Raw genomic sequence first — 22,179 nt, 5'->3', positions numbered from 1 at the left:
GGAGGCGAGCCCCAGCGAAAGTGGCCCCGGTCTCTCTGGGAGCCGGCTGAGCGGCCCCTGTTTAGCATGAGAATGCAGGGAGAGATGGGACCAGGACAGCAGCCGGCCCTCCACACGGGCCCCCAGGACCCGGCCCCCGGCCCCCACACAAAACCAATACAGGTCAACATAAATCTGCTCGGGGGCTCTTGTAGACCTGGGGACACAGGCGTGCGGGGTAGGGGGTGGGGGTTCCGGGGGGGTGAGGCTTTCATGTGGAAAACACATCATTGAATGCGCGTTGTCAGCGGGGACTGGAGGGAGGGAGGGAGGGAGGGATGTAGGGATGAGGGAAGGAGGGTGGAAGGGACGAAGAGGACGGCAGAAGGTGCCGATGGAGATGCTATTGAAAGGCGGCCTGGGCCCCAGCACTGTTGTAAACTCTCTCCTCCCCCTCCCATACCATGCTCTCTCATGGCAGGAGACGCACCTTTTAAGTGGGAGTTAATCCCTACCCCACTCTGTCTTTCTTTAGCTTGAGTGGATGTACGTTCAGGGCAGAAGCAGAGCGTGTGTGTGTGTGGGGGGGGGGGGGGGGGTATGGACAGGAATAGCATGCTTAGGTTATAAAAAATAAAACCCACCAAAATGTTTTTTCTTATTTTATTTTTTTTATGCTTTCTCACTCCTAAAACACCACCCTACTCTCCCCAAAAGATAAATACATGCTCCCTAGGTAAGGGGTGGGTGGCTCTATTTTAAGGGCGCTGAAAACATCCAGTCCCTTGCTATTCCTCTCCACACAGACAGTACTGGAATGCAAGTGGCTGTGAAATTCCAAAACGCAAGAGAAAAAATGCAAACGCATAAATAAACAATTTTATCAAATGATGATAAAATGTATGTGTTTGTGTGTGTGTGCACGCGTGTGTGTGTCAGGGATGATTGAACTATTTGAAAACACTTGATAAAATGTAGAAATTGTTGCTTATTATGTAAAGAAGGCCTTTACGATACTAGTTCAAGTGCAAATTTATCTGTATGGAAACCGACTGGACTGAACTTGGTGTAACCTTGACAGCTGTCGTTAAAAGTATCATTGAAAGGCTCAATTTCCACACTGTCTATTTTAGAAACGTATGCACACGGGCACACTGGTTTGCTGTTTTAACAAATGAAAAAGACTTTCTCGTGTTTGTTATTTCTATTTAATAAAGCGCTTATAGTCCGAAACCCCAGAAATTATCTGGGCACGAAAGCTGCTATGCTAAGTGTGACCACTAGATGGGAACAATAGTCTGTCCCCTTTAATCTTCCACAGTACAATGCTTCGCTTCTGTGAACCAAAGCTGGACACGTTTTTTTAATCAACGCTAGACAGTGAAATGTTGCCGAGTTAAATGTTACAATGTGAATATAACGTTGTCAGGGGGAAACTATTTGACAGCTGTTAACGCGTACGCAGTGTTTGTGAGTGAGACCAAAATAATGGTATATCATTGATAATTTTATAGAACAGGAAGATGTATGCTTGGAAATATGATGCAAATAGCAGTTGCCAACTATGTGTGCCTGTGCCTACAATATGTTGGACTTCGCTGAGTAGCCTATTGCGTTCTTAAAGGCTGTTGGAAAGATAAGTTGAGCCAGCGCGCACCAGCTGCCGTGTACCTTTGATGAATTGGAATGCTAATACACGCTCTTTGTATTTGCAGAGATTTCTATCTTCGTTATCAACTGAACGTATATCAAAAGGGAGAGGTTGTGGTCTGGGAGAGTAGTTATTTCTCTTGAACCGTCGTTTGTTTAACACAGGCAATGCCATTATTTAGTCTTGAAATTTAACCTGCGTAACTTAGTTTTTATCTTCCATTTAATACTCAAAACATCACTGACAGCATGAGAGGGGATATGCGCATCGGATGAAACGGCAATTCAAGGTTGTGCTTTTTACGAGTCTTCGAAACCACTTGTACAACCAATAAAGTGAATTTTTTGAACGTATTGTTTACGGACGAGTCATTTTTAATGCCCCGGAGATGCTGTGAGTAAGCCTATCTGTCTGCATTTGTGACAGCCAGCCACGAAACATGCTAACCGTGGCGTCGTTTCCTTCTCCAGAGTGAGTTTAGCACGTGGGCCAGAACTCATTTTAAGCCTGCTTTCGGAATGTGTTTAATACATTTTTTAACAAGGAGCAATATCCGCTCTTTCATTACATTCATTGCTCGGTTCCAAGCGCAACAAGGTCCGGAGGAGGGGAATTTGGCAAACTTGTAAGTTCACAGCTCTCAGCAAAATGTAGATGGTCCCTTACGAGTATCCATGCCTCATGGACGCAAATTGGGGTGGGGAAACTGCATGTAAAAACGCCTATTTCAGTGTGTTCAAGGCGGGGCAAGACTCCTTCGTCACCTAATTCCCACCCCCATATGAGTGGAGTCAGAGAGGGGAGAAGAGAAAGTTTAGGCTCATTTGCGATGGAAGGTGGGAGTGTTGGGCGAAGCCAAACAACGCTGCTTTCTTTTAAACGGCTAAATATAGCTGTTATAGCGCGCAAATAATAATATTTAAACAAAATTAATTCCGTCGTCGAGGAACCGATCACATCTATGCCCGGAAATAAATGACAACATCGAAGGTAATGACTGTAAATAACGGTAGATCTAGCTGTCTTCAGACATGGTATTATGCTTGCAACCGGTTGGCTATTAGTTTTTTTAATGCTAACATTTCATGTCTGCATATTTTAAAAGTAGCGAAATTATTAAACACTCTAAATGAGCGAATTACAGCATCTCTAATCTGAATTGTTTTTCAAATAATTTAAATGCATTTCCTTTCCATTTCCCTACAGCTAATACCGTATTTCGGACTTTGTATCCAAGAAAAATAGCACTTTTTGCGGAGGAGTTCGAAGGTTTTTCTCAAGAGAAGAATTATTCAATGAGTTTCTCGGGGACTATTTTATTAGTTGTATTTTTCCTCATTTGCGCTATTTGGACCATACGGATGTGCAACCTTGTTTTGAGCTGAAGACTGACTTAACACTACTCTCCTTTACTCGGGAAACTACACATCGGTCTGGACTCTGGAGTAAATGCACTGAATCTTCTTCATATATAGCCTTTTTTGTATTTTTTAATTTATTGACAGATTCATGTGGATATTTTTTCCTGGCTTCCATAATTGTCATTGGGTTTTTTTTAGTTCAACATGGAAGCCTTTCATTTGAAGATTGCCATTTCCCTCTGGTGTCAGCTAATGATCGCTGGGTCCAGCTTGGACATCGCCGCTTACGACGCAGAGCTGGGCATACAGGCAAAGTGTGAGCCCATCACCATCCCCATGTGCCAGGACATCGGGTACAACGTGACCAGGATGCCCAACTTCATGAAGCACGAGACGCAGGCCGAGGCCAGCATTAAGCTGAACGAGTTCGCCCCGCTGGTGGAGTACGGCTGCGACGTGCACCTGCGCTTCTTCCTCTGCTCGCTGTACGCGCCCATGTGCACCGACAAGGTGTCCAACACCATCCCGGCCTGCCGGCCCATGTGCGAGCAGGCGCGGCAGAAGTGCTCCCCCATCATGGAGAAGTTCAGCTTCGGCTGGCCCGACTCGCTCGACTGCTCCCGGCTGCCCACCAAGAACGACCCCAACGCCCTCTGCATGGAGGCGCCCGAAAACGACACCAAGACCGAGACCAAAAAAGGGGAGGGCATGCTGCCAGTGCCCCCCAGGGCCAGGCAGCCGGGGGCTGGCGGCGGGCGCGCGGCGGGCAGCCTGGGGTCCTGCGAGAACCCGGAGAAGTTCCAGTACGTGGAGAAGAGCCAGTCCTGCGCCCCCCGCTGCTCGTCGGTCGTGGACGTCTTCTGGTCCCGGCAGGACAAGGACTTCGCCTTCATCTGGATGGCGGTGTGGTCCACCCTCTGCTTCGTCTCCACGGCCTTCACCGTGCTGACCTTCCTCCTGGACCCCCACCGCTTCCAGTACCCCGAGAGGCCCATCATCTTCCTCTCCATGTGCTACAACGTCTACTCGGTGGCCTTCATCATCCGCTCGGTGGCGGGCGCCGAGAACATCGCCTGCGACCGCGAGAACGGCGAGCTCTACATCATCCAGGAGGGCCTGGAGAGCACGGGCTGCACCATCGTCTTCCTCATCCTCTACTACTTCGGCATGGCCAGCTCCATCTGGTGGGTCATCCTCACGCTCACCTGGTTCCTGGCGGCGGGGAAGAAGTGGGGACACGAGGCCATCGAGGCCCACAGCAGCTACTTCCACATGGCGGCCTGGGGCATCCCCGCCATGAAGACCATCGTCATCCTCACCATGAGGAAGGTGGCGGGCGACGAGCTGACGGGGCTGTGCTACGTGGGCAGCATGGACGTCAACGCGCTCACGGGCTTCGTGCTCATCCCGCTGTCCTGCTACCTGGTCATCGGCACCTCCTTCATCCTGACGGGCTTCGTGGCGCTCTTCCACATCCGCAAGATCATGAAGACGGGCGGCACCAACACGGAGAAGCTGGAGAAGCTCATGGTGAAGATCGGCGTCTTCTCCATCCTCTACACCGTCCCGGCCACCTGCGTGATCATCTGCTACTTCTACGAGCGCCTCAACATGGACTACTGGAAGTTCCGGGCGCTGGAGGGCAAGTGCGCCACCCTCCCCGGGCGCAGGAACGAGGACTGCTCGCTGGAGGAGTCCGTGCCCACCGTGGCCGTCTTCATGCTCAAGATCTTCATGTCGCTGGTGGTGGGCATCACCAGCGGGGTGTGGGTCTGGAGCTCCAAGACCCTGCAGACCTGGCAGGGCCTCTGCAACAGGAAGCTGGCGGTCAGGACTAGCAGGAAGCCCTGCAACGGCGTCAGCTGCGGCAGCACCCACTGCCACTACAAAGCCCCGGCCGTGGTGCTCCACATGACCAAAACGGACCCCTATTTAGACACCCCCACGCACGTCTGAAAGCCGGGCCGCTATCGGAGCGTCTTTCTCGGACAGAGCCCATAGGGATGCGGGGACGCCGGGGAGGGACAGTGACATTATCTTCCCCGGGAGGAACGTGCACAGGTTGGACTACATGTGATGTTTTCAGTAGCGAGGCCTGGCAACTGCTGCCTTTTTCGTGCTGATTTAGGGCAAACACTTTTTATCATCTGTTTTGCAGGCTTCGAGATAACGCCTTTCCCACAGCCTGACCCTGGAGAGCATTCAGACGTACGCACAAACAACATTCATAAAATAAAGGGAAAAGATTCCAGTAACAGCATGCAGTATGAACTTTGTCAAATAGTATCATTTGTGGCACACACACGCCGTTTGTGGACTAATTAGACACAATTTCAATGGAAAATGGACTTGCATGGATGTATAAAATTGGGTGTATTTTCTATTTTCTAATAGTGTAAAAAAATCTATTTATTTTATGGAGTATTTAATTGCAGTCCTCTATGTTGTTTTGTAAGTTCCTGTGTATTGTATATAAGCAAGCATCGTAAAGCCTTAACAAAAGGAAACAGGAACTGAGGGAGATTAGTGCCTTGGACTAAAGGGACTGAATGTGTACCCATATTGTTCAAAAAACGAAATAATAAAACATTTATATATTTTCACCCATGGCTTTACTTTCTTCATTATTGAGTTTGTGGGGGCACCACAATTATTCGTGTTTTTTATAAGGGTATACCTTTATTTGTTTTTCTAAATATCCATTGGGTACTTTGTGTCATCATTAAGGGAACCTTGACAGGAGAGCATAACTGTCTGTTTTGTGGAAGTGGGCGGTTAAAGTGTCATTGTCAGTCAGATGTAGCTGTTTTAGAGTGTTTTGGGAAAGCTTACATTGGGTACAGGAATGTGCAGCCAGCCTTCTTAGCCTTTTTGGCCATTTACATGGTGGTACTCATAAAGTCTTCATTACAAACCCTGTTCAGTCAGAGGTCACAGTTTGTGTGCTGGGGTTTATTTCATGAACTTACTGTATTTGGTTAAGTAGTGAAATATCTACAGTGGCACATTTTATTTACTCCTAAACATCATGTAATGCAAATTTGTATAATTTAACTGTAGATATGAAAGGACCTAAATCACAGCTGTCCCTTCAGTCAAATTAAAACTAAACTAAAGGGGCCATGAACTAGAACTGTATTTTGGTAATTGGCTACAATCCGAATTTGAATTTATTCACTCAGACAAAGCTGTCTAAGTTGACAATACTGAGCCTCACAATAAGAATGAAATAACAAAGCTGTTTTGTTGACTTAGGGGTACTATCTATGCATATAAAACAGGTATTCAGGTATTCAGGCAGAATTTCTCAGATTACTTTAGCTAGCCTTTTTGTGCCAGACAGATTTTGTAGACAAGTCAAAGAAGCTCATATTGTAGGATCAAATCTGTCAGCAAATACCTATGCTTGGATTTGTTGTATTAGTATCATTGTTATGTTTGAATAGAAGTGCAAATCAAATCTACAGCAGTGAGACTCCAACCACTTTTGACTGCACAGTTCATGAACTAATTATACTCATGCAGTTTTTGTTGAACACGAAACTTGTTTGGCTGTAGCCTGCCCGGTTGTGACGTCCATTTTCTAACCTTTGTTCCCAGTTCACATTCCCAAAGGTTCCTAGCATGTTGACTGGGTTGCGTCTGCTCTGGTTTGTTTGCGCGCCTTAGCCAACGCACGGCGACCGTCCTCCCGCTCCGGAGATACGATCCTGATCCGTGGCACTGGTTTTCCCAGGCGTTGTCGTGTCGACGGTAATTGCGGGGGATTTACTCAAAGCAGTTCTCAGCAGCATTCCCGGAGTGAGGGGCTGACTAAAAAAGAGCGACAGACAATGGCCCGGGTTAATTCCCCTCGGAGATGCAGCAGCTACATCTTAAAACGGCAAGGCTTTCCTTGCAACATATATTATTAATTTGTTGCCTAATCCTCGCCTGATCCATCCTTTGTGCTGCCTCCCTACTTACCCCACCCCGCTCTCTTTGAAGTACCGATACAGAGGCAATTTTAGAAGGCTTGTATTCTGAGCAGGACCTCTAGCTGGTGGTGTGGGCTTCAGGTTTTGGTTGAAATTGTGTTGTTTTGTTTTTTGTGCTATTTTTTGTTTGCTTGTATTTGTTGTTGTTTTAATTTTTGGAGCAATTTATGTAAAGGTTAATGAAAGTATACCCAGTCAGGTTCTCTTTTTTGATGGTCCTAAATTGGTATTGTGGGCAGAGAGTACGCTAAATTAGGACAATTCTTCAAACAATAACAAAATCAGCAATAATAATAAGAATAATAAGATAAGATGGACTTGTTTCTTGCATTGGCCTAATTAAATATTATTTTTACTCATCAGTGAGAACTCTTTTTCTAATAAAAAATAAAGACATTTTAACTTGCTTCTAATGTAAATGGTAAAATGTGACATAAAGACTGACATAAAGCCATGGTGTTCAGTTGAAAGGTTTTTTAGGTTTTGGTTCTCCCCAAAATACCGTTGATGGGGAGAAATGAGCAGAAATCCCACCTCTCTTTCTTCCTTGTATTTAACTACTACATAAATAATTCATAAATTACATTGAAACAAATTTCTTCCAGCTTTATTTTGATAACATTTTGGTCAGTTTAGAGTCCAGGGGATTCAGTTTATAACACATCTACATTTACTTAAAGGCTCCAAGAGGGAAGAGAACTTGAAGAGAGTTCTTTCCTCACTGAGAATGTAAGATCTGTCAGGGTGGTACTGTGTGTGGAGCTGGACTATATGTCCATATGTAGCTGGATACTGGATAACCCTCGCACACCTAACAGGAAATTAACAGGCTGCTTAGATTAACAGGTGTAATAAAATATGCCTTTATTACAGCTAATAAAGTCACAAAAGCAAGTTCAAATGTGAGAGAGGGTTCAGAATATTATCAGTGTCAAATCTCCTCCAGGGTTGAAACTAAGATTTAGAAAATGGAGGAAATAAAAGAGAATACTTTAATAGGCATTTTAGAAGAATGAGCTTATTTTTTCAGCATCCTTTTAGTTTGTAATTCACCCTCTAGTTTATTAAAAGCAATTCCGTGGATATTCTTTAAAGTGGGGCAGTTGAAAGATCTTGCTTAATAAACACATGTTCAGTTACAAAAATACCGGGCAAAATGGCACGTGCCAGGCATTGGCTGGTGACCCTCTGCGATGGCATTATTGTCATGTGGGTCTGAAGCCGTGGTATCTGGCGTGTGAGTGCGCTAATCAGGGAAATGCAAACATTTTGTTCTATTTTTACACATTACAATGTTATTTTACTCCGCAGCTCCAAGGGCGCGATACTGTCGGAGAGCCAGAAAGGTCCAGGAGGTCATTTTCCATTATGCGTGAGGGCACACCTCTGCTACACTGTTTGTGCCGTATGATTGACAGGGCTGGTCACTATTTCCCCCGTGACATCAGCATTTAGCCAGAATTCCTTCCCCTTACTTTTAGTTTTGCCTCCGAATTGCATAAGCCCTCTGTCAGATGCGTGGACCTTCAAATGCAGAGAGCGTATACTTGAAACATTAGCTAACGTGTACCCAAACAAAAACCTTTCTGTGCGAGGCCGATCGGAGTCCACGTCCTGACTCATAAGCTTCTGAAATTTGGTTCATTTCTGTAGAGTATTGTTTCGGTGACATTCAGGCAGGTTTTGTTATGACTAGCGATTGACCTGGAATGACAGATTTCCATGGTACATGAGAAAAGGGAGTAATAGAGTCATGAATTAGCCCTACAGGACTAGTGTATGTTTTTGTAATCATTTTGAATGGTAATATATGAATGTGTATTCATTGTCGTATAAATGCGACATGAAAAATGAATATCCTATAAAAAATTATATCCAATAAAACTAAGCAACCTACCAGAAAGGTTAACAGGTAATGGAATACAATAACTGTTTTTGGATACCCACTGCTGTAACGCATGTGACTCACCGGGCCAATCCCGTTCCATTTCACACCCTGCGTTCTTTTGGGAGGGCTTAAATGCCGCTATAATTCTGTCAGCTTGTTTTAAGACTCCATATACGCCAGTCGGTCCATTTGCTGCCGAAAGTCGTGTCTCTGTATCCCCAATATGTTCTTTCCCTCTGTAGCCTAACCCCCCCACCCCACCCCCTCCCTTTCAGTGCAGCCATTGGACTATTAATGCCTGGCAGGGCTGCGTCTTCGGATTGGTAAGGGCTGTTGCATTTAACCATCAAAAGGTTAGTGTTTGTTTTGGAGCCTTGGGCTTTGACAGCGTGGCCTACTGGCCACATGTATTAGTCACAATAAAGTGCAATTAACACATGCTTGCTTTCATGTTTACACACCAATGACACACTTACATAAGAGCAATAAGAAACAGGGTCTCCAAAGACCAGGAATAAAGGAGAAAACAGCTTGTTCTGCTGCACCTCGGACTACCAACTAGCAGGAGCTTTAATTAAGCTTAAAGATAAAATAGAACATTATAAAAACATGAACACTACACAAGTATTTTGTGGGTTCGGGGTGATGTAAACTCAGTAAATGTACATTTATATGTGTTAAGGAAAGCGGTAAAAGAAGTCGGTTTTTAAACCGCAGAATTACTGCCGGTGTGAGCACTGACTCCAGTTCAGTGCGTGTAGTTCTGTGTAGTTCTGCTGCACGCTGCCGCTTCCACAGGAGGATTCCAGTCATGTCCAGTGTCAGCATGTCTATGTCATGCTCACGACGAAGGATTGATTCGAGAGACTTTGTGGCAGAAGCCACTATGGGGGGCGTCTGTAACGTGTCGAGTAGAAGTTCCTCCCACCCACTAGCCCCTCTGGTATAAAGTCATCTCAGGCTCGCTCTTGCTAATGATGTCTCCCGTTTTATTGCGGCTGAAATAGATAGCGGCTCGCTGTCAAGCATTAATCATTCATTCCACCAAGATAGGTCCTGGATATGGCGGTTTACGCTGCTGAGAATAAGGTCTCTGCATAATACTGAGCCTTCCACAGAAGTGGTGGATGCATTACACGCTAATGCTTCTCTATAAAGTGGCCCATCGCATGCACCCTCGTTACAAAGGTTATTGCTTAGTTATTTTCTACCGGGCTCCTTGTATCTGTGAAATGCTCTTAGTGTGAGCCGCAGGTTCTGAAAGTGACTCCACGTCAGTGGGGAGAGATAGAGTGCTGACAAGGTATCGCATCTGCGCAATTGTCTGGTGGCTGAAGGGAACGGGCCTCTGTCTGTCCGTCCGTCTGTGTCCGTCTGTGCGTTTGATTAAAGGAGATCATTATAGCGTCAGGGCCTTTCTTTCCCCCCTCTCTTTAAACAAAAAAGCCACAAAAAAGGAGAAAGCTGAAGAAGGGGGGAAAAAAATCGTCCCTCATTACTCCCCGCCCCCGGGCGCTATCCCTTTCCCGGGCTGTTTTGATGTGGAAATGAGCCCCATTGAAAAAGGCCCATTGAAAAGCTGCAGGCCCAAAAGAGACCCCCCCTACCCCAGCCCAACAGAGTGGCTCTGCACCAAACGTAGTGTGTAATCCACGCTGCCCTGCCCCACCTGCTGGCATTCCACATACCCCGCCACAGTGTGCACGCACACACACGCACACACACACACACACACACACACTCAGACAGACACACACACACACAGAAACACTCACACACACACACTCAGACAGACACACACACACACACACAGAAACACTCACACACACACACTCAGACAGACACACACACACAATTGTACACAGACACACACATACACAAATGCACACACACATTCAAACAGGCACACACACACTCAAACAGACACACACATATTCAGACAGACAGACACACACACAGAGACAGACAGACACACACACACAGACACACTCACACACACAATCAGACAGACATACACACACAAACGCACACACACTCAGACAGACAGACACACACACACAGACACACTCACACACACAATCAGACAGACACACACACATAAACGCACACACACACATTCAAACAGGCACACACACACTCAAACAGACGCACACGCAACAGACACATGCAGTCATGCAATACCCCTATGTCGTAGCCACAGTCAAACTCTCTGTCTGGTTTGCCTTGACCCTTCACTGTGTACAACTGTAGGCTCTGGCAGACAATAGCTTGTGTACAGGTCTTCAGGCTGGCAGAAGTTTTGTAGGTCTTGAGGCATGAAATCTGAAATTCTGTCACAGGCTACTTATTTGATTGTAGATTGTAGATTTTATTTTAGGTCCCGATATCCATTTGTGTGGTTTTAAATACCAAAACCAATGTCTATCCAGTTTTACATGTCCAGTCTCCAGCACCTCTCATGAGCTTTACCAAGAACAGACTGTTTTAGTAACTGATCTGTTCTGATTGGCTACAAACTACTACTGCTGAGGCAGACGTATGCAAATGAAAATACAGTTATGATGTCAAAAAGTTACAGAAGTCCAAATGGCTCAATTAAAAACACAGTTTTGATAGTTTCACAAAAAATTAACGTACAGGTCCTTTATAATCCAAATAGCACATGAAATGTAAATATGGGACCTTTAAAGACAAGCTGAAATAGAAGGTAGAGCAGCACCGGCTTCTATGACATATATGCAAATTTTTCGAAGGGTGGGGAGTCAGGCATTTGATCGACATACTTACAAGAATTGACTAAGTTGAGGAAAAATGTTGAATTTTGATTTCAGCTTGTCTTTAACTTGGCTAGAAATTGGTATTTAAGCTTTGCTAGAAGTATATGCCAAATGTTTAAATTGTAAATTGGATTTAGACTACGTACAACAGTTCATAGTATTTCGTTATTCTATCCCTTAAATCTCTCCTTTGAGATTATTTCCAGCAAAAGGAAAAATAAATAGAAGGAAACACCAGTTTTACTCAAAAAGTCAATGAAGCCCCTGTCGTAGCGTCAGAACAAGGGTGCCTTTGAGAGGCGGGTGAACACCCGAATGAAGCAAAGGACTGAGCCCAGCAGGGAAAAAGACCCAAACTGCTAGTCATTGGCTTGTCAAAAGGGCACAGTGCACCTTGGAGGCAATCATTTTGATTACAGGACGCTGTGCTGTGTCACTTTCGCATGCTGTGAGCCTGCATACACCACCCTTTGCCTTCTATATTTACCTGAGCTACACCGTCGTATTCGCAGCTGATTTTGGTCAAAGACCTAAACATAGCAGCCAATAGTCTCCAGTCCATATCGACCTTCTCAGGCATAATATATTTCTTAACAATGCATTCTACAGACCAAAAAAACATTATTTGTTTATCTCATTTACTTACATTGTCTACCTTTTGGCTGTTTTTATCATGGGAAAGGGTGACATTTCTTTGCCAGGATGAACTCTCACTTATACACTTACTGAGCACTTTATTACTGCTATTAGTATTAGTTTTTTTGTGCAATGAATAACATCATGCAGATAAGGGTCAGGAGCTCCAGTTTATGTTCACATCAACCATCATGATGGGGAGAAAATGTGATCTAAGTGATTTTGACCATGGAATGATTGTTGATGCCAGACAGGATGGCTTGAGTTTCTCAGAAAATGCTGATCTGCTGATTGAAGAGAATGGAGCGACCAACAAAAAACATCCAGTGAGCAGCAGTTCTGCAGGCAGAAACACCTTGTTAATGAGAGAGGTCCAAGGCGAATGGCCAGACCTGACAGGAAAGTGACAGTAATGCAAATAACCATGCATTACAACAGCAGTATGCAGAAGAGCATCTCTGAACACACAAGGCATCAAACCTCTAAGCGGATAGGCTACAGCAGCAGAAGACTTAATAAGTCTAAAAAATAAGTCTACTAAATACCTAATAAAGTGCTCACTGAGTATACATCAATAGAGTAGCCTACACATTTTCAAATATTCTTTAAAATATTGCTTTGGTTCAGTTGAGGGCTGTGCGCAAACAGGAGGAATAAGTCACGCCGTAGCTGGGGAGCCTTTTAGATCAATCGATGCTTTGATGCCGGGTCCCCAATGAAGTCACCATTTCTGAGCAAATTCTGCCGCCATTAAAAAGCTTCTTTGAATGAGCGTAGCTGAATTGTGAGCCGTTTCAATGAAAGAGCTGGCTCCGTCGCATTGTAACCCGAATGATTAAAAGTCGGATTTGCGGGCGACATTTTTAATTGAAAAGAATGTTGTACTTGAGAGAGAGTCACTACAGAGCAACCAACCAGGGAAAGTGACAACCCCCCCACCCCCCACCCCACCTCCCAACCCCACCGCCTCTCTCCCATCACTTAAACAGACTGAACGATCAAAGGCTCCAGATTATGTAGGTCAGATGTTTGCGAGCATTGCCCCCTTTCAAGCTGCCATTTTGATTTGGTTGCTAGGCAGCTCTCTGCTCTGCACGCAGATAACAAAGCCCATCCAGAGGGAGCGATGTACGGAAGACGGGGGGGAAACGATGCAGCATTCATGACCTGCTTTTAAAGAGTTCTGAAAGCACAAAGTAGCGCAAGACAGCGATGCTATTAACCCCCCTCCCTCAAACCCCATCCTCCCGCCTCCACCCAAACGCTTTCCGCGCTGTTCTCTCCACATCACCGCCTTCGTCTTCGGTTCCGCAGTATCCACGTTCGCGACTGTGTCACTCATCTGTTTTCAAAGAGTAAACATTTTGTTTTGCAGCGTTGTCTGGAGCCGAGGTTTTGCGTGTCGCGTGTGTCACCGGGAGGAGCCTTGATTGACAACCCTCTCTCGCCACTGTACTTCGGGGAAGGCGAGGGGGAGGGAGCACAGGTGCACTGCCGGATGATCCCGGTGTGGGTGATGCGCCGCTGTCACGCCGCTCCTCCCGTCCCCAAATTCCTCATCTCACGCTTGAGTATCAAAGGGTTACCCCATAGGCTGTTGCTTTCAACCAGACACTACAAACGCCCTCTCTTTCTGATTTCCCCTGGGACCATGGAGAGTTTGGCTCTTTGATGGAATGTACCCTTTTTTCTTTTGTTGGTTTGAAGTATACATCCATTAAAGGATGCTCATTATTTTGTTTTTTGCTTTTTGTTTTGTAACAAAAAAAATAGAATAAAAAATACCAAGGTTTTAGTCGTGGCAGTCAAAGGCCTAGAATCACAGGTAATGTTTGCTTTGTTGATTTCGCTTTTAATTGTCGGGGATGAGGAGGTTGGTTACAGTAAAGGCCTCAATCAGAGTGTGTCTGCGGGAGAATGCGCAGATAGTGGCAGAATGTCTCAGTTAAGACCTCAAGTGTCATAAACGTCTTTAAAAAGACCTATGAAGCGGATAAATGGTAGACTTTGATTAGCTGCAAGAACTAAAATGAAACAATATCTGAGATGTCAGGCAGTATCAAGCTGTTTAATAATGCTGATGATCCATTCCCTATTTTAAAATGTTCATTCAAGTGAAGGAAACAAACTGGTTTTCCTAGCATTGCTCTTGGTAATGAACTGTGGGCAAAATAATTAACTTAATCAACAAACAAAATAATATTTTCTGCTCGCTGTGCATCATGAGCATGTCTCCTGATGTGATGATCATGTCCACCATCTTAATCTTGCAAGCAGGTCGTTTTTGTCTCTCACTTGTTTTGGATACCTGCCTTTTTTAATTCTGAATTTTCTTTTTCTTTTTTCGTCTCTCGAGAGCTGAGTCGAGAGTAGGGTCTGAATTTGTTAGACGTGGAGTGTGGTGATTCTCTATGCACAAAGGAGAAACCTGGGAATTCCCTGGGTTATTGGGTCCTCTTTAATGTCCTTGAAATATAAATTGTGTGGCTAAAGATCTCAAGCATTCATAGCTTTCAGTTGGCCCCCTGGTAGTATTTAGAATGAACCAAACCGAATGCATTTCCAGAGCAAAAATACACACCCGTTCATGTAACGTGAAGGCACCGGTGCCCTGTGTATTTATTTGGAATTTAGAGAGGGTGTATAATTTAAGCAACCCCCCAAGCCTCCTTCACCCAAACTCCAGGACAAGAATCCCAAACAAAGAAGCATTGGTGTGTCCCAGTCTGGGGTTTGGGGGGGGCACAGAGGAGCCTTTGTGCACAGAGTGCTCTCCAGGTGGGAGAGAAATCTTTATGGCCACACTCTTAACAGCCAAACATCGCCAGGTCTCTCCCTCCCCACCCCCACTTAGCCACGCACTTTAATTATCGAGCCTCGCCGAAAACACAAGGGTGCCTTGTTACACAGCTCGGGCCAAGACAGTGCGGAAAGTATTGCACCCCCCACCCCCACCCCCCCCATACAGACGCCCCTCCACCCCTCCCTTTCACTTTAACTTCACACACACAATGCTCAGCAGAGTGCCTCTTGTATGCAGACTCTACCTGTATCCTGCGCTGCAGTTTCGACCCGTGTCGTGAAGCGGAGAGGGACCTCTACGTGGCTAAGCTTGGTTTGCACAAGCAGGGGAAACCGGACCGAAGGCGGCCATTTGCAGCGCAAAGCTATGCCTTCTGGTGAGAGACTTGGAGGTGGTACACGAATAGGATGAGAGAATGTTTACACTGTTGCCTGCTCAGAGTCTCCTGCAGATGCAAAAAAAAAAAAGGAAAAACAAAAAATGGGAGCCCCTTTTACTGCAGAGCCCTGTGGGACTAGGCCTCTCTGCTCACTTCCTGTACCCGACAAACAGCCTCGTTAAAGCGATCAACAAGGGTCTGTTTTTTGGCACGGAGGCCGGCGTACAGCAAAACAGGCCTAATAAACAGGACGTCTCACGGCAGTCATGTCAGCACAGCGCCCATTAGCACGGCGAGACGTTCAGGTCCGGATTTAAAGACCCCAGTTGGGCCACATGCAACTTGTTAGCCCCATACCCGCCAATCTACAGATTACTAACCCCACAGCACCCAGATATTCTGGCCTCGGAGTTTTGTGCCCGACTGGCGTCTCACTCACAGGGGGGGGCGAGACAGACGTGACGTGCAGGCGCCATCAAGTATCCCTCAACGTGACCATGCAATTTGTTAGGTGCTAGATGAGCCACTTTTTCAGGAAGAGGCACATCCATTAAATTTTGTATTTATTCATTAATTAATGAGTGGTCAGGTCCTTTTTGAGGAGAGGACTGTGGAGGCCTGTGTTCTTGGCATCTTTGAGCCAGCAGTAATTATATAGTCCTAGGTCATCTGACAGAACAAGGAGTAATGGTGTAAGAATTTGAATGCAATGTAGGGGACATTCAGATTTAGCAACGCACATCTGTCATACTAGTTTTTGAAACTGGCAGCAGGATTACTCAGGTTTTAACGAGGTGGGAAGCAAAAGCATCTGACTCTTAAAGAGAAAACTGACTGTAGCCAGTGGCTTTGGATGGGATTCATAAAGTGTGGCTGTTTAGTTATGACTGCCTTGAGACTGACTGTTACAGTAATCACTTTCATACTGACAGTCTCACAAATGATCGATATTGGCAGCTTTGATAATGACCGAGACCTGTGGTTGATATAATGAATGTCTGAATCGAATAATCACTGTAACAAGCCTGAAACTGAAAGCACTGGTAATGGTTATATGAGACCAACAATCTCAGGAATGGCTGTAAAATCGCGATAATTTTTTTTGACAACAGGCTTGTGAATTACGACCTGGATTTCCTTCCCAATTGCATTTAGAAAATTGCCGAAATTCCTTGGAGTCCTTGGCCGGTTCCGTTGAACATGCTTGGGACAAGTGTACGGTCTTTCTCGCCTAATCTTCTGGGAATTAACCATTTGCAAAGGCTCTTGACTTTGTCCACCCAACCATGATACTGGCTGTTTTGCCTACGGTCTCAGGAAATGCCCTCAGGGTTTACCTTCTTGCAATGTATAATTGGTCACGGCAGTCCATTTGTACACTGCTTTGCCAAACGTATGATCTGAATGCCAATACCTTCTAAATGGCCTTGGAAAACAATCGAGACCCCAAACACAGTGCAATGGGATCCTAAATTATAACATCTAGATAATCCATCACTTACACTGATATCATAAGTCATATGTTAAAACAACCCTTGGCTGCCTGTAGGCTTGTTCTGCTAATGTAGTGGGTTTCAGTGTGGGATGCATATCATAGCACAGCAAGGGAGGGTTTTTCAGACAGTAGCACTGTTCTCATCTCTTGCCTCCTGTGACCAATCACGTGCCTGCAGTCAGTCTGTTCCAATGCTGTCTAGGCAGCTCACCTGGTAGACCAGTGGCCCGCAAATTCAAAAAGGGGAGGCTGGTTCCACACAGCTTAGAGGAGAGTATGTGCCTGTCTGTGCTCTCCCAAATTGACAGAGGACCCTACAACAATGATGCAGGCCTAGGAGTAAAATAAGGCTTTATAGACAAAAGAAATAGGATGCAAGTGAGTTATGAAAAACAACCATATCTTCAGCACTGATATGACCATATGAATAATAATCATAAGTGTGGGTACACTGGGCAGGAACATCAGCTAAAAGACTCAGGGAAAGACGTCTGGTGTGAATCGAGCTCATGCCTTCTGCTTTCATAACGTGCACCGTGACATCAGAGGAAAGCACTAAAATGCACTTGCAGGGCTCTGCTGTTAAAACAAACCGCCGGAGAGCTGGAGAAAGAGAAATAAAGACGGACGCCGATACAGGAGGGATGTAGGAGAGTCTGGCACGTCTGGGGGCCAACGGTAAATTCACATGTGTGTGCTTTCACAACACCTTTGTTTATGCACCTTATGAAGGGGAAGCTGGGTTCTGCAGAAAATCTGCGACTCAATGTTTGTCTTGCGTAGAGGGCCTTATTGGGCGAGCTCCGGGGGATGCCAATTGGCACTTAGCTATACATTTATTTTTCATTTTAAACTTTTAATCAAATGTGGAATCCACGCCCGTCTTCAAGGCCTCGCCGGTCTGTTATTCCCGGTGCGGAAGGCCGGGGTGTGAAACGCCGCCCCGGGGCATTGGGCGGGTTCAGGTGGGTTGTGGGGCAGACCAGGTGGTGCTGCTGATGGGGCAAAAATATCTTTTGTTTGTGTTTGTTCGCCTCACCTCCCATCTGGAACACCCCAGGTCATAAAATAAAGTGTCGATTGTTGCCCCCCCCCGCCCCCCCAGCTCTACGACCCACCGCAGCGTTCAGAATTGTTCACTTACGTACACGCACTGAAGACATAACAGCTCTCCTTTCACTCTCTGATCCAGCCCTCACATTATCTGTGCTCAGCACTTGAGAAACTGCCCCGCGGCCGTTATCCCTGGCTCTGTGGCTGTTATGGGGTCCTGTGGATTTTTCAAAGCAAAATAACCTTTATCGAGCAATTTGCCACCATCCCCGACGCCTGCATATTTTCTTTAAATTCTTGATACTATTTATAGAATGAGAAACAAATAAGACGGTGTAACAGGCCTAATCTCCCTTAAGTTTTAAACACAAGTTGCTCTTACAAAATAACACATTGGAATGAGGCCTGACGAGGTCTGTTTATCACAAAGGAAATTGTACGTTTTCTATAGCTTCTTGATTGGGTTAGTTTGAAGGTCTTAAACCTTAATACTATTGTAGAACATTAGGTTCAAAGGCACAAAACTACAATGGTAAGTTGTTTAACTATTGGTGCAATAGTTTTAATTTTTAAAAGTAACTTTGGGGGTCTCTTAACAGACCTCGTTTGCCTTTGTAATGACTGCTTGCTGAGAGCGGACATCTAGACTTCATCCTCCTCTCTGCCGTGTCGTTTCAGCTGTGTTATCGCTCTGCCATCCATCCTGTGGGATGGGTATGAAGGCTGCTGTTGGCACTGCCACCCTGCCCTCACTACACCTGCAGCATGAGAAGGATCGGCCCGCTCTCTGTAGCCGTGGCTGCAGATGCTCCGTTGATGTGGCCTTCGTTCCGATACCGACCAGATGGCGACCGAATGAGGTGTGGGGGCCGAGGGACTCGGGGATCAACGTCTCCGAGGTGTGAGGGCGGTCAGGAAGAGCAGGCATGAGGCCCATCACCAGAGCCCTAGATCCCATCTGTTCCACAGTTCTGATCCAGTCCTGTCGGTATAATGAAGATGGAGAAAACTCCAGAACGAGCACCAGACCCTCGACACCGGGCAGCAAGGGCTGCTTAACCTGGGAGATAATCTTACCTTCCCCATCTGCAATGCATTACCGACCTGACGCGCTGCCCGCCATTCAGAGGGCTCTTTATGGAGCCGTCAGCAGGCCTCCGACTGGGTTCCAGTAAAACAGACAGGCTGATATGGCTCTTTTCCACCGCTCAGCATCTCACGAAAAACAACAACAACCCAGCTTTCTTTTCCAGGGGTCTAGTACGCCCACAGAACACAGCTGTTGCATTTTTTTACTCATCCGGTTGTTGTGGGGAGAGGGGGTGCAGGGAGGAGGTGGGGGGGGGGGCGTTTTGTTGTCACGCACTTGTTACGTCTCCATTCATAAATTTGTCTTCCCGAACACTTCTGCGTTTCGTTCCTCCTCTTCCCGTCATAGCCAAAGTTTCTCAGATGGGAGCCGCAGGAAGCAAAGCAAACAGATTACATCAGCGCCGTCACACAGCCTGAGGGCTGATCTAGGATCAGTGTTCCCCTGTCTGTGTCCTAACCTTGTCCATTATGAGCTCAAGGGCAAAACTGATCCCGGATCAGCCCACCAACTCCGAGACCCTGATGGGCCCAGTTGTTTATCCTAATTCCTCCCTTTGCCCTTACATGTGCCCCCTTTTATGTGCCCCCCTTTCATATCCCCATACAGAGCTGAAGGTCTTACTGGCTCCTCCTTCCTCAAACAAGCCAGAGAGTGTGCAATGCCCAATTGGCCTGGACAATGCTGATAAGTGCAATTTTCAAGGCCAAATTGTTTATAGGAAAGTGGGCATAAGATTGGAATGTGACAAAAATCCGACTGGTCCGGCCCAACTGGGAATAGGGTCAGTGGGAGGCCGGGCGTGGGGGGTGGGGGTGGGGGTGTTTGGGCTCACGCGCAGGTACTGGGTGTTGGATCCAGGATGACCGGAGCCAGCAGGATGTGGTTTCGGCAACGCCACACCCCGGACCCGGGAAAAGTGCTGAGTTCCTGGGAAAAGTGAAAGGAGGGATGGAGGCAGGCCGTTCTTACAAGGGCAGCCGCACTTTTGGTGCTTCAGCTTGTTTTGTTAGCTAAATCAGGCCCACATGGGCCAGATTTCACACAGTTTAGCCTCAGCATTTTCAGAACAGCTGCTGTTTTCAAAATTCAAATTCTGCTTATTCTACGTCTGATAACATATTCATAACGGGTTGTTGTTTTTTTTCCATCCTTCGAGTCCCTCTGCCACTCTCAGTGACCTTTTTAATAACTGGATTCCAAGCTGAAGAACTGATAAGGCTTCAAAGAAAATTAGTGAGAATGAAGGCACTTTGATCGTAGCGAAACATAGGCCACCTTGGACTCAAAGTAATGGGAGACTATCGCTCCGAGAAATCAAAGTCTGAACCTAATCCCCCATTAAGGCAATCTACCAGCTCTTGTTTGTTTGTAAGTTACAAAAAGAATATTAGATGATGCATCTCATTTCCCAGTCTCGCCAAAGATCAGACACAAGGTACAACACACGGGTATGACTGCACTAGCTAGACAACTACCACAAATGTATTTAATGAACACAACATCATTCTTCAAAATGTGATTGAGGCACCCATACTTTGATATCGATTAATACATGGTGAGTCCTATTCAGCAAAATGACTGCCATGCATCACTCAGGTGGGTACTACACATTGTTGGTTGAGGTGGATTAGGAGTCATGACCCCCTCCACCTCACCCCCGGTGAGGTGACTTCAGCCCTGACATCGGTCATCTGGCTTGCAGATCAGTGATGATACCCAATTATCAAGAGTACATGGATGTGATATTAAAGAATCCGCAGTGCTGACCAACCAAACGCAAATCCTCAAGGTGATTATAACGGTCTTAGCGCAGCATCACGAGTCGTCTGTGTGCTTTTGCTGTCACACAATCGGAGAGCTGCAGCACCTGTTCCCCACTGAGACTACCTAATGCCGTGTTTTGGGAGGATTACTGAACGCGTGAGCAGTCGCCTAATCCGTAATCGGTCAGGTTTAGAGGTCGGCCTGGCGTTTGATTCTCGCCGTGTTTCAAAGAAGAGGGCGTCCCTGGAGGCCGAGCTGCAGTCTCCTTCATTCGGCAGAGCGCATCCTCGCAGCGCCTCTGTTTTTCCGTTCGTTCCGCTCTTTTCTCTTCTTTCACTTTGTTTCTCGCATCAAAGAAGGACCCACTTCGCCTCCCACTCTGGGGAACGGAAAAGCAGATTGAATTATGCATAAATAATCGCCCCGCGCTTCGGTTTAGGGATGTGAGAACGTAAGGCTGTTAGGTGACAAAGCTTTGTCTGACGAACTTGCGAGCGCTTTCAGGTCACTGTTGGTGCCATTACAGAAACCCGGTGCTCTAAATTCCGCCTTTTATTCCAGAATGTTAACCTACCGATTTAGTTCTGTAACGGTTACCGCAAAAGAAGAAGTGCAAATTGTGATTAAACATCGAGGCGCTTGTAATTGCCTAGGGAGGGTGTTTTGACTGGGATGAAAACAGCACTTTCCAAAAATGTTGCGATGCTTGGAGAATAGAGACTGGCATATTCGGTTCTTCAGCTTCTGGAGACAACAGCTTATGAAATATTGTCCCGTTTAAAGCTTAAATATCCTTCTGTTTTTCTAAAGTGGAAGCAGGCTGAAAATTCACAGATTCACAACGGTAATCTCATTACTTTTGCTATTTTTAAAACATTGACAGCACTGTTGTGTGTCCTTTATTTACATCCCAGAAGCATGCAGCCTGTGGTCTTATGTATGCATGTCACAGAAATATAAATATCTTATATGTAAACACCATGGTCACTGACAATAACTGACTTTGAAATAACGGCCAAAACTAAACAAGGCCGGTGGCACCAATAAAAACACAGGCCAGCAGGAAAACCGATTTTGATGCATTTCAGTTGCTTCCATTTTATGGGCATACCATAACATGTGTTTCTCTGCTTTTATCTCCTAATAGCAAACACGACTCAAAGGGCACAATGAGGGGGAATTGGCTACGATCCCAGTACTCCCCACACTGAGCAACCCTGCTAACAGATCAAAGACCTGGAGTCAATAAACATTTTGTCCTTAACCTAGACTTACAAATAAGTGGAAAGTGTTGCTTTTGATCAATGTCAGCTATTTGCGGTC

The 22,179-nt window shown here is 46.0% G+C and overlaps 1 protein-coding gene across 3 annotated transcripts; it reads left to right on the top strand.

Annotated features, from left to right (window-relative positions):
• Positions 1-2,443: 2,443 nt before the first annotated feature.
• LOC133132638 (frizzled-9) lies at positions 2,444-18,696 on the top strand. Of its 3 annotated transcripts, none has more exons than XR_009709155.1 (3): positions 2,444-2,620; positions 2,837-5,052; positions 18,678-18,696. XR_009709155.1 is itself a non-coding variant. In XM_061248207.1 (2 exons), exon 2 carries the CDS (start codon positions 3,196-3,198, stop codon positions 4,945-4,947), a length of 1,752 nt encoding a protein of 583 aa, XP_061104191.1. In that variant the 5' UTR covers positions 2,444-2,620; positions 2,837-3,195; the 3' UTR covers positions 4,948-5,594. The 3 variants fall into 3 exon arrangements, 1 of the variants encoding a protein (XP_061104191.1); XR_009709154.1 differs by lacking the exon at positions 18,678-18,696 and adding an exon at positions 5,150-5,594; XM_061248207.1 differs by lacking the exon at positions 18,678-18,696 and having other exon boundaries at positions 2,837-5,594.
• The last annotated feature ends 3,483 nt before the right edge of the window (positions 18,697-22,179 follow it).

Source organism: Conger conger, chromosome 7 (assembly GCF_963514075.1).
Source record: "Conger conger chromosome 7, fConCon1.1, whole genome shotgun sequence".
Taxonomy (NCBI): Eukaryota; Metazoa; Chordata; class Actinopteri; order Anguilliformes; family Congridae; genus Conger; species Conger conger.
The sequence above is the reverse complement of the archived record's forward strand: the minus strand, read 5'-3'. Positions and strand labels throughout refer to the sequence as shown.

Bases quoted from the DNA above. Each gene is read 5' to 3' on its own strand.
- LOC133132638 (XM_061248207.1), top strand. From the start codon at position 3,196: ATGGAAGCCTTTCATTTGAAGATTGCCATTTCCCTCTGGTGTCAGCTA.